Source organism: Egretta garzetta, unplaced genomic scaffold (genome assembly GCF_000687185.1).
Source record: "Egretta garzetta isolate BGI_Z169 unplaced genomic scaffold, ASM68718v1 scaffold69, whole genome shotgun sequence".
Taxonomy (NCBI): domain Eukaryota; kingdom Metazoa; phylum Chordata; class Aves; order Pelecaniformes; family Ardeidae; genus Egretta; species Egretta garzetta.
In genome coordinates, this window is record NW_009260790.1 from 1,394,933 (window position 1) to 1,405,911 (window position 10,979).

At 45.3% G+C, this 10,979-nt stretch overlaps 3 protein-coding genes across 3 annotated transcripts in view; 1 reads left to right on the forward strand and 2 right to left on the reverse strand.

The window, feature by feature from the left end:
- The window catches only part of LOC104133080 (F-box only protein 2), a 9,880-nt gene extending 5,323 nt beyond the window's left edge, over window positions 1-4,557 (reverse strand). Inside the window, exons 1-2 of the mRNA XM_009646450.2 lie at window positions 4,489-4,557; window positions 1,328-1,400 (exon numbers count right to left, since the gene is read on the reverse strand). The gene's annotated coding sequence lies outside the window, so the exon portion shown is untranslated. The remainder of the gene's footprint in view (window positions 1-1,327; window positions 1,401-4,488) is intronic.
- On the forward strand, window positions 7-3,905 carry LOC104133081 (F-box only protein 6). The gene is made up of 5 exons (XM_009646451.2): window positions 7-269; window positions 876-1,002; window positions 1,724-1,819; window positions 2,160-2,295; window positions 2,959-3,905. The coding sequence occupies exons 1-5, from the start codon at window positions 11-13 to the stop codon at window positions 3,103-3,105; spliced, it is 765 nt and encodes a 254-aa protein (XP_009644746.1). The 5' UTR covers window positions 7-10; the 3' UTR covers window positions 3,106-3,905.
- MAD2L2 (mitotic arrest deficient 2 like 2) lies at window positions 4,422-8,719 on the reverse strand. Its single transcript, XM_009646452.2, has 8 exons — window positions 8,662-8,719; window positions 8,308-8,426; window positions 7,708-7,779; window positions 6,708-6,808; window positions 6,490-6,584; window positions 6,308-6,381; window positions 5,228-5,320; window positions 4,422-4,925 (listed from the first exon to the last, which is right to left on the reverse strand). Exons 1-8 carry the CDS (start codon window positions 8,699-8,701, stop codon window positions 4,884-4,886), a joined length of 636 nt encoding a protein of 211 aa, XP_009644747.1. The 5' UTR covers window positions 8,702-8,719; the 3' UTR covers window positions 4,422-4,883.
- Between the last annotated feature and the right edge of the window lie 2,260 nt (window positions 8,720-10,979).

Below are 10,979 nucleotides of genomic sequence, written 5' to 3' on the forward strand. Positions count from 1 at the left end.
CCGGCCTGTGATGACAACCATCTGCGACCTCCCCGAAGATGTCCTGGTGGAGCTGCTTTCGCTGCTCCCAGCCCGGCACCTGATCTGCACCTGCAGGCTGGTCTGCACGCAGTGGCGGTACGTGGTGGATCTGACCACCCTATGGAAACGCAAGTGCCAGCGTGAGGGGTTTTACATTCAGAATTTGGACAGAAGCATCTCTGACTGGAAGATCTTCTATATGCTCTGCAGCCTGAAGAGAAACTTAATCAAAAACCCCTGTGCTGAAGGTTTGTTTAACTTATTCCTACTAGAGAGCTAAGAGTTTCCAAAGAGTCAGAATGAGTCAGTGTCCTGCATTACTCACGTACTGCTGGTGGTGTGGGACTGCCCAGCTACTGACTGGGTCAGATCCACAAGTAAACATCTGCAATAAAACTACCATGGGTAGATGACGTACTGGTAAATACTTACCTGTGGCTGCGACCAGAAATACCTCTGGAGTCACTAAGGCACTAAGATAGTGGTGGTGAACTTGCACAGCAAGTACCGTATGGTAATGAAACTATCAGGTATTGGGATTAAACATTCAGGCAGCTGGGGAATTTTTGTTGTCGATGACTTGATTAATATGACTACAGTAAGTTACTTTGTTACTGATTCTGAGATTCTGATGCCGTCAGAAAGTTGCTACCTATTGTCCTAGCTGCTGACACCCACGTTAAAAGTAATTGCAACATAAAGACCGGAGTCACTGTCAGCTGTAGGAAGAAGACATTGTATCTGAAAACTCATCAAAGTAGGCTTCTTCTGTAGCTGATTCTTTAACAAAAGCAGAGATGATGCTGGGAACTCAAGCGAGGGCCTAACACTCATCTTTAATATCTATTTTTTAGAGAACTTTCAGCACTGGAAGCTTGATAAAAATGAGGGAGATAAATGGAAGATTGAGAATCTGCCTGGACCTCATGGAAAAGGGATGCTGGACCCCAAAGTACACAAATACTTTGTCACTTCATATGGGTAAGAACTGGATTCCAGCAACCTGGAGCTGGGAAGCCTGCTTCCTCCTGTCTGTCTGCAAAGGCACTAGGGTTGGGCGGCTAAGGGAGAAGGAAGTGCATGTGGGAGAAAGAAGGCGCTTAATTAACCTTTTATACTAGTTAGTCTAAAGAGACAGGTGTACTGCTGAAAGAATGAATTGCAGGTTGTGCCAAATTTCTGTACCTAACAGGAATTTCCTGTAACTTTTTTATAGTCATGATAATTCATGTGGTATCTCTGCTTCTCTTCTACCAAAGGTAGGGGGCAAGGGTTGAGGCTTAGCAAGCTAACCAGGTGCACTTACCTGACAAGCTCAAAGCTCTGTATCCTCTGAGAGTGGTAGGTGTGTTTGTCGTGCTAACAGCTTGCAATAAAACCTGCCAACAGAGGAGGATTAGCTGCTTTTACATCCATTAAGCAGTAGTTTTCTGCTACCCGTATATGCTATACAATCACAGGGATCCCTCTTAATCCACCTTTATAGGTAACTAGCCCTTTTATCTGGGAGTGAAGCTGAACAGTTCACTTCCTTGTCCTGTTCTGGCTATGGAAACAGGCACATCCCAGCCATGTCAGCCCTGAGGGCCTTCAAGGCCTGGGTGGGCTTTTGGTGAGAGTAAAGCTGTCGGGGAAAGTGTGGACACTGAGAGGGAAGAGATGCATTGTTGTGAAAATGGAAATATTTCTATTGCTGTTGCAGGCCGTGCTTCAAGTCTCAACTCATTACCCTGAAGAAAGAAGGATACTGGAATCAGTTGATGGATGAGAAACGGCCTGAAATTGTAGTCAAGGACTGGTAAGTGGATGCACTGAAAGCTGGAATTTCTGGTGTTGGCCTAGAGATAAGCTAGGCCTCTGAAGCTTTTCATGCTATAAAATTAGTTCTTAATCCTTTGGGAGTTATAGCTCTTGAGTAAAAAATAAGCTAAATCTGAGTTTGTTCAGTGGGCTGTAAGGAGATGGCAGTCCTGTGAAGAGTAGGACAGCTGGAAGTTTGAGAGCTTCTTCACAGCTGTGGGGATGACGTTCCTTTTCCTCTGTGGATGGAGATCCCCTTGGAGACTGTTTTTGGACACTGAAGAAAACTGAGTGCTGTACGTACAACCCTGCTCTCTGATTACTCCCTGCCTCTCTAGGTACGCGGCCAGATTTGACTGTGGATGTCGCTACGAACTTACCGTGAGGCTGCTCTCTGAAGACTACATTGTCCTTGAGGAGTTCCACCCCGAGCCAGTGGTTATAGAGCAGTGGAACGATGCGGTGTGGCAAGAGGTAAGCAGCAGCCCTGGGGGCAGTAGCTTTACATCAGTATTGTGGTGCTTGAATCTTGCAAGTCTTACCTGGCCAAAAGTCCCAAGTGGGGACCTACCTCCTCTGCTCTTCATTCAGCCTCCTCTACTCAATGCAAAAGGTTAAGTGAGCCCTTGCGGTTGGCAGTGTCGAAGCAGCAGTGAGTGCCGTGCAAAAGCCAGGTTTGCTTTGCAGGTGCCCAGGGTTTTCTAAAGACTGAGCATCCCCCGGGCTTCTGGGTTATTTTAGCTCAGTCTCCTTAATCGTTTTGGGTTTTCACTTAAGATTTTGTCTAAATAGCTAAGTTACAAGAGCACAGTTCTTGGTTTTATTGTATCAAAAAGCTTTGTTTTAAAATGTCTGCATGGATGTCATTTAAAGTGTTCCAGATGTTACTTTTCTTAAACTGCTAAACATGTTGAACTGGTTTGATTGGCTGTAGATCCCCATTTCAGGGCAGCAGGCTGAATGAGGGAGGCTTTTTATCCTGTCCCTCAAAAAGGGGGTATGATGCACTTTCAATACAAGGTAGGTTAGAATGAGCTTTTCCTGAGACCAAGACTTGCATACTGTAGCTGTCCTAGCTTCTAGGTCAGTGCTGGTTTATTTAGGCAAATTAAGAAGAATTTTCTTCTTTCTCTCCAGATTTCTCACACCTTCCAGAATTACCCAGCTGGAGTTCGTTACATCTGGTTTCAGCACGGAGGCCAAGACACCCAGTTCTGGGCAGGATGGTATGGGATCCGAGTGACAAACACCAGCATCACCATTGGGCCCCTGACGTTGTTATGAAGGCACAATACAGGTGTTTGCTTTAAACTCAGGGCTGTAACCAGGTGGTCTCAGGTGTACTTATTGGTCTGTACTCTCTGGCTGAGTGTCCTGGCTTTGTCTTGCACAGTTGATCTCCAACACCAGCAGCTAGTTCTCCTTGTTCACAGAACTTCTGCAGGCCCAGCCCTTTGGAAGGATTTCTGTCTTCATCTTTCATCCCCCCGTACCACTGCTGTTACTGCTGCCCTTCCACCGGAGGAAGACTAGGGCAATTAAATATGACATCTGTCTTTTCTAGTTAATACATCTTTGTGCTACAGCCAAACACTAGGCCTTAAATAGGAACCATTTCTTGTTTGTTTATGGAACTTATGAAAGATAGGGCTAAAATGTTTCATTTCAGATTACTGATGCTGTCCTCAAGGGCTCTGCTACAGAGAGACTTGTTTTGTACGGTATTTTCCCGTTTCAGTTTAATTATGTATAAAAACATGTATCTTTCACATCAGACCTTTCATAGCATAAGAAAACTGTCAACCCTTTTTCATAAATGCTGTGTCACTGGTACACTATTCCTCACCGTTTCTGTAAGTGTGTGTCACTGGTACACTATTCCTCACCGTTTCTGTAAGTGTATATGATCAAAATGGTACGTACCTTCCCGTCCAAATACAGCCCCTCACTATTCGAATAAACAGCTGGAGGAAGTAGGAGATAAGGAATCCCTTAAGGTGGCTACCTTGCACTGTAAGTGCCTTTTGATTGTGCTGGGCTTTTTCCATGCTACCTTTGTACTACCAAAGTACTTCATTTCTACTGAACGGTCTAACCCTATATAAAACGTTAAAGCAGCGCACAACCTGGATTGATAGTTTTCTTGCACATTTTACTTGGAGTAAGCAGGGAGGTGCTATACTGGCTCTCTTATCAAATTATCTGACCAAGAAGCTCAGCTCAAATGCTGTGAACCAGATCCTCTACCCCTGTAGGCGCAGAGCCAATACTAAGGCCTTCTTCCATCTCCTTTGATAGGTGTAGGGCAACACTGTTAATCCCTTGTCTGTTCTCCGTTGGGAGTAGGACATTTGGCACATGTCCTTGCTAGACAGACAAAATCCACCTTGCTAATGCCACTCATGGGTGAAAGGGGAGAGACCAAGGTCCTATAGCCTCTCACAGGAATTGACGGGTCCCACATATGTTCCAGAAAAGGTGTGGAAAGGTGATGGAAGCTCCACATAAAATACAAAGCTCCATACAAAATACAAATACTTCCTTACTCCCGGGGGGAGGCTGGTTTGGACAGAACTCAGCCTAGTTCAACTGGGGTAAAACTTGGTATTTATTGAAGACTACTTGGGACAGTCACAGTGGACAGACACTACATAAGGCCTCGCTCACCTTTAGTATGAGTCCATTGCTCTAGTGGAGCGCGTACAAAAGATCGCTGTGTATCACTACCAGCGCGCAATGGCGATGCCCCGTTAAGGTGAGAACTGGATTTGTACAAAAGCGCTGACTGCACGCTGCAGTTGGCCAGGTCCTGCCCCTGCGGATTCACTGTTAACAAAACCTGTACTCACTCTTGCGCGTGAGTGTGCACGGGAACAGGCTCTGGCTCCACATTCCAAGTCAGTCCTATATACAGTGGTAAGAGCACTTGAAATAAAGAGGCAGCAGCTGCTCTACATTCACCCAGAAGGCCAGCTGAAGAGACTGTTATCAAGGTATGGTCTGTGAGATCTCTTATTCCACTGGAAGATCAGATGAGGCTTGAAGGCAAGGAAGATTTGAAATCAGGTGCCTTTGTGGGCTCGTTCTTCTACATAGAGCTGCATCTGGAGGAGAGAAACAAGGATCAGTTCTGTTTGATGTGCAGGTAGGTGAATGGGAAAAAAGTCCGCAACAGGCTAGACAGAGAGATTTTGTACCTTCCCCCATAACCAGGTTTCCTAATTTATCATGAGGCCTCTTGCCCTGTTTTGGTTACTGGCACAGGCAGCTGCAAGGCTGAGCAATAATACTGCTCAGCAAAATTAAAACTGTTACCCTAGAGAAACTGCAGAGCCGGCATCAGATCAGATAAAGCTTAGAACTAATGCAGTTTCAGCCACCTCTTGGGCCAGAATCCTCCACTCACCTTTAAGATATCAGATGTCATAGTTTTCAGGGGAATAAGCCGGGGGTCGTGCATGTGCACATCTTGTTCATCGGCAAGGATCCATGGGAAATCCTAGGGCAGGAACACAAGGTGCTTTATTTGCAGGGAGGCTGGCAGACTCTGTAAGGCAAGCTCTTTTTCTCAGCATTAGGTCAGCATTAAATGAATGAGAGACCAAGTGGCTGAGGGAAGAAACAGGTAACTCAAGCGTTTCATAACAACAAATCTTAACGCTTGCACACTTGGCTCTGAGACTCAGCGTAATTATCTTCAAATACCACATCAAACTGTAATGTTAACCTGTTTTCCTTATTCCAAAGGTGACATCTCACCTCTTTAAGAGACAAACTCATAGCTGCAACTCCAAAATGCTCAGGGCATAGATTTCTGTCCTGCCTTGCAAGTTTAAAGGCTGGCCTACTATGCTACCAGTTTCCATTACTAAGCAATACAGAGCAGACTTCTATTTTGAAACAATTTTACACTTCACTGGCTTTATTTATTGTGCCTTAGGACACCCAAAATAACTTGGCTCAGGGAAAAGAGTTTCCCTGTACCTAAGCAAGGATTCTTAAAATGGTACTTTAAAAAGTGATCTACACACACCTTCCTGCAAGATAAAAACGTATTTGTGCACCCAAACCCCACTAGTTACTTGAATTCTATGTATAAAGTCATCCACACCCAGTGGATGTGGGGTGAGAGGAGGGTTTGGTTTTTATTTTTTTGTTACTTAAATTCAAGTACCTATTCTATATGTCAGAATACTTTTAAGTGACTGAGCAGGCATTCTGCAGTAAGCATTGTTGCAATCTAATTCGGGCACCGAAGCAGCCTTTGTCTGCAGTTGTGGCTGGTGTGTGATAAATGTGCTCAGGCACCTCACCAGTGTAAACCATTTTAACACATTCAAAACCAAGTTGTGAAGTGCATCACATAAAGCTAACATACGTGTTCACAATATCTAGCAGCCTTAACCTTAGAGATGCCAAAAGTCTTTAATGTCCAGTCTTTGTGAGCAACCTGCAGAGCAATCAGGTAGCCAAAGTTATCACTCACCTTTATCACCTGGATCTTTTCCATGTTCCGTGTGGCAGCCTCCCGTGTGTGAACCAGGACTGTGAAAGTGCAACCTGTAAGAGAAATGGTAGGTTCCAGATGAGGGGACAACTACCAGATGCTACCTGCTGTTGTCTCAAGTCAAGCAATGCCATGCAGTTGGGCTGTATGGACGTGTTTACCTGGGGGATTGTTGTCGAGCACAGCATCGCACACGCTGATCTTCAGGATGAAGGCACGCAGTAACTGCTCCACGTGGGACAGCAGGGACTCAGAACTGTTGAGGAGAGAGCAGTTGTTACTGGCATGCAGCAAAGCACTGGGGCCTGGAGCTGCTTCCAGAACGCCTCTGCAGGGGCAGGTGTGGGATGCTGTGGGCAAGCAGTAATGGAAACTTTACCTAATGGAAAGAAGAGGTGGCTGGGTGATCTCAAAGACAAATCGCTCCACAGGGTGGTGCTCTTTATCCAGGATTACAACTACAACTTTCTCCACATCATTCTGCAAGAACAAAGATATAAAAATCTCGTCCTTAAAACAAGCTGTCTTCCACCCCCAGTGTGCTTCACGTACTTCTGATAAAGTGGGAGTATGCTTATTTGTTGGGGCTCACAGCACTAGCGGTTATCCAAAGCTTGAGCACTGTCAGATTATTCCTACTGATCAGAAAAAAATGCATTTGCAAAGCCCTTTCTTGCTAGATGTTAAACTGATAGCTTATCGCTACAGCCTTGGGAGATGAAGTGCACTAAAAATAGTATGTTTCTCTAGATACCGTTTTGGAACAAAGGAGGCAATGTACAGCCACCTCATGGCATCACTTGGGAACGGACGATGATGGGCAAGTTGAGCTATGCTTAGACTGTTGGCCAAATATAGCAACTTTGTCGTACCGTGATGTAAAACTGACCTATTTCCAGTCTCTAAATGTGCATCAAGGTTGCGAGCAGAGAATGCAAAATCTGCCAGCGTCCTACACCCTGAAATGTTTCCTATGGTCACACCTTTCTCTCACAAAACCTGGAGTTCAACCCTACCTCGGCTTGCTGGCTTACAGCAAAGCATTCCAACTATTCTGCCAGATAAGTGCTTAAACTTAAAGGTATTCAAAAGCAGACCATTAACATGTAGGATAATGTAACTGAAAATACACATATGTATAACTGCATGGGCATGTATTAGATGCACCTAAATGCCAATAATCAGCAGCAAGGCGGGGCCTTAACTGCAAGGAAAGGTTATGGATGTTATTTTTATTTTTCTTAGTAACTGTACCAGCTGGGATAGTGTATATGGTAAATTTGTAAATAACTTTTGCAATGAAGACAGCATTTATGTTCTCTTACTTTCTATCAAAACCACTTGCAGTACTTCTGCCCAGGTCCCAGATATGCTCTTACCTTCTCGAGCAGTGGCTTTACGCAGTGCAGCGTGTCCTGGATGTACTGATTCAGCTCCGGGTGGCAGGACATCTGTAGCAAATACAGCGAACAGTCAGAGCTGCGTTCTGATGTGAACCAGGACAACGCTAAAGGGGAAGATGTTACAAGGCACTCGAGTCATGCTTCAAATTGAATTTTTCACTACTAAGTTGCCAATTCAAACCAGTAATTCTTTTGTGGAAGGGTTAATTGGCTGAGGCAGATCACTGTACCCACAGAGGTGGAATACTGGGAATATATACCCACAATAGCATAAGGGGAATAGTATACTCCAACCCTCTCTACTTCCTAGGAAGCATGCTTTCATGTTACCTTACTGCACATAGCTGGGGAAGCCTTCTACTACTGTTGTCCATGATCTGCTTGTTCCATGAGTACTGCTGTATCCTCAGCTACAGGGCTGTTTTCCCTTTCGACAGGAACTAAGTTCTCTTAAAAAATGAGTTTGCACATTAAAACAAACTCTGGAAGTGATTTAGTTTGTTCTGGTGAGTGTTGACTGATCCCTGCTATTTTTGCTTGTCCACGTGGCTGTCAGCTTCCAGGAAAATCTCCTACCTGGACAGGTACATTGTATTTTTTCCTCTTCTGAAAGATCCCAATAGGGTAAACTTCTCTGACATACAAGATAAGGTGAACAGCCACTTCCAGAAATTCTGAAAGAACATCTGCAACAACTGGAAAACAAAAGTAAAAGGATGTTGAAATAGTGAGGGGGGGAGCATGCAGAGCAACACCATATACTCATAGGAATTTTTTTTAAGGTATTTTTTCCCTGCATAAATTTTAGCTGCTTCCCCTTAAGCTGCAGAACATCTAAGGACAGAGCAACCCTCCAACGAATCCACAAGCTCATGTGCCAACAAGAAGCCTTGCAAGCATAGCAGTTTGCAGCGTAGCACAACACACTACCTTGCCCAAAGTTAAGGTCCTGCCGTGTGAGAGTGGTCATCTTTCCCAGAACCTGGAAGTAATCACAAAAAGAATGTTTATCCTCTAGCTCCTATGTTATTAATACAGTCAGCTCATGGAGTCATCCACTCCCCTAGTGCCGCTGAGCCCAGACCCAACAAACTGCCCTCTCCGCTTAGGCACAAGCAGCTGAACACTGCCACAAATCCACAGGGCCCACTGTGAAAGGTTTAAGCCCCCTCCATAACAAACAGCAGCGTCAGTGACAGTGTCATCACTGCGTTCTGGCTCACGCCTCAGCTTGATAGATTGCTCACAGTTTAATTCCTGCTTTTTTTTTTTTTTTTAAATTGGGTTTTATTTACAAAAAAAAGTGAAAAATCTGTCCTGCTCACAGTTCTTCACTGTCTCCTTTCATTTTTTTGCTGTACTTTGCTAGGACAGGAGAATTCATGATTCTTAAGACACAGGGAAGTTTAGACAATCACTTTTTAGTAGCACAATGAACACTTTTTTTTAAAGCCACACAAATGTTCTCATTGCATACTCCTTTTCTAACCCCTGTATCCTATTATAACACAAGAACATCTCAGTTTGATGGGTTTATTCTCACACCGCCACAAAACGTCGCTTGTTCAGGCTAGGATCTGCATCTTCCGTTGACACTACACAACACAGGTTCTCATCTGCTGTCCACTACCAGCAGCCTCAGAGTCTCTAGTCCCAAGGAAGCCAAACCCTGCACAGCTGCATAATTAAGATAACATGGAATTTGTCACATGGAATCATAGAGTCATGGAATATATCAAGCTGGAAGGGACCCAGAAGGATCATGGAGCCCTGCTCCTCGCAGGACTACCTAAAACTAAACCATATGACTCAGAGCATCATCCAAATGCTCCTCGAAATCTGACAGGCTTGGAGCTGTGACCACTTCCCTGGGGGGCCTGAAATTTGTGACAATGATAAAAGGCAGCACATTAGATAGCCAAATTAATACCACGTGCCAACAATCAAGCAGCAGATCTGGGGCTCAACTTTCCACCAGCTTTCCTTATACAGGGGAGTACGTGCCTTACATGTTTTAAGCCAGAGCGTACATAATTTTCTATTACAAATTTTGTTTCATTATTTTATCCATACTCTTTCCATGCATGCAAACTCTAACCACTAATAGCAGCACTGTTTTTCATAAACTGTGTCTTTAAATGCCTGCAGGGGCACTGTGGCTCCACCAGTAACACAGGTGTCTCACAGGCCTCCGGTAATCCACAGACATTCCACTCAGTTGCTTAGCTGCTCATTTTCAAGCTGCTCCAGCTGCAACAAATGATGTTTTTCAGACCTATGAAGAATTACTTTGACCTCCACAAAACAGGAAGCTATTCTCCTCTCCCTTTTTAGATCAGAACCTTACCATTGCACACAAAGACTCCCTGGAATATTAGTGATCTGCTACAATAAATAGAATTAAGATACTTAAGCATCACTCTAGCACCCCAGCTGCAGCGACTCTCAAATTTGTACAAAAGATCTGTAGCAGAGTGGCATAAAGAATCTGGGGTTTTAGAGGTTTAGGTTCACATCCTCACCTAAACATCCCCCCTTCTTCAACTGAGGCCCCAGGGAGGTAACAGCATCCCAAGACCCACCCTCAAACACAGTCACAAGGTTAGGCCTAGGAACCACACATTTAATACTCCCTCAGCTTAAGGTTTTGAAGTAATAATTGGAGCAATGCTGCAGTTAATAGCCTTTCATCTAATCACTTGAATTTGCTGCCCTGTATGTATGAGGTCAGTTCCCAGAACATTCCCAGTGTAACAGACAACACTGAGGGGTGGGCTAGGGGAAGCCTGGAGTAGCATCAGGGAAAAGAAAGCCTGCACTTCTTTCGTGGTGCTTTTTGGAAGCTAGCAAACCCTTACTGCAGAAATTTCAGAAGAAAAGGGAAGCAAAGGAGGCAGGGATGTCATGTAATTCGTAATCCACCATCTTCAAAGTGCCCGTGTCTATTACCCGGGCTCCCACGCCAGCTCAGAACAACGAGCACAGGCCTCCCGCCTCAGCTTGCGCTGCGCCCTGCCCGCTCCCTGGTTCGGAGACCGGAGAATCGCCAAACGCTCCCTCCCGTTCCGCACCCCGCCCATCTCCACCGCCTGGGCCGACAGGCCACAGCTTTCGGGAGAGGGACGGGTACCCCAGGGCGCCCCGCTCCCCCCCGGACAGACATTGCCTTGACTTCGGTACTCCTGCCCGTGCTTCCGAGCCCCCGCTACCAGGCGCTCCGCGCTGCTCCGCTCCCTTCCTAAACGGGG

Bases quoted from the DNA above. Each gene is read 5' to 3' on its own strand.
- LOC104133081 (XM_009646451.2), top strand. From the start codon at position 11: ATGACAACCATCTGCGACCTCCCCGAAGATGTCCTGGTGGAGCTGCTT. The intron at 1,003-1,723 runs GTAAGAACTGGA...TTGCTGTTGCAG, and splicing joins TACTTTGTCACTTCATATGG to GCCGTGCTTCAAGTCTCAAC. The intron at 1,820-2,159 runs GTAAGTGGATGC...CTGCCTCTCTAG, and splicing joins GAAATTGTAGTCAAGGACTG to GTACGCGGCCAGATTTGACT.
- MAD2L2 (XM_009646452.2), bottom strand. From the start codon at position 8,701: ATGACCACTCTCACACGGCAGGACCTTAACTTTGGGCAAG. The intron at 6,382-6,489 runs GTAAACACGTCC...TTTCTCTTACAG, and splicing joins GCTCGACAACAATCCCCCAG to GTTGCACTTTCACAGTCCTG. The intron at 5,321-6,307 runs GTGAGTGATAAC...TTCCTGCCCTAG, and splicing joins AAAAGATCCAGGTGATAAAG to GATTTCCCATGGATCCTTGC.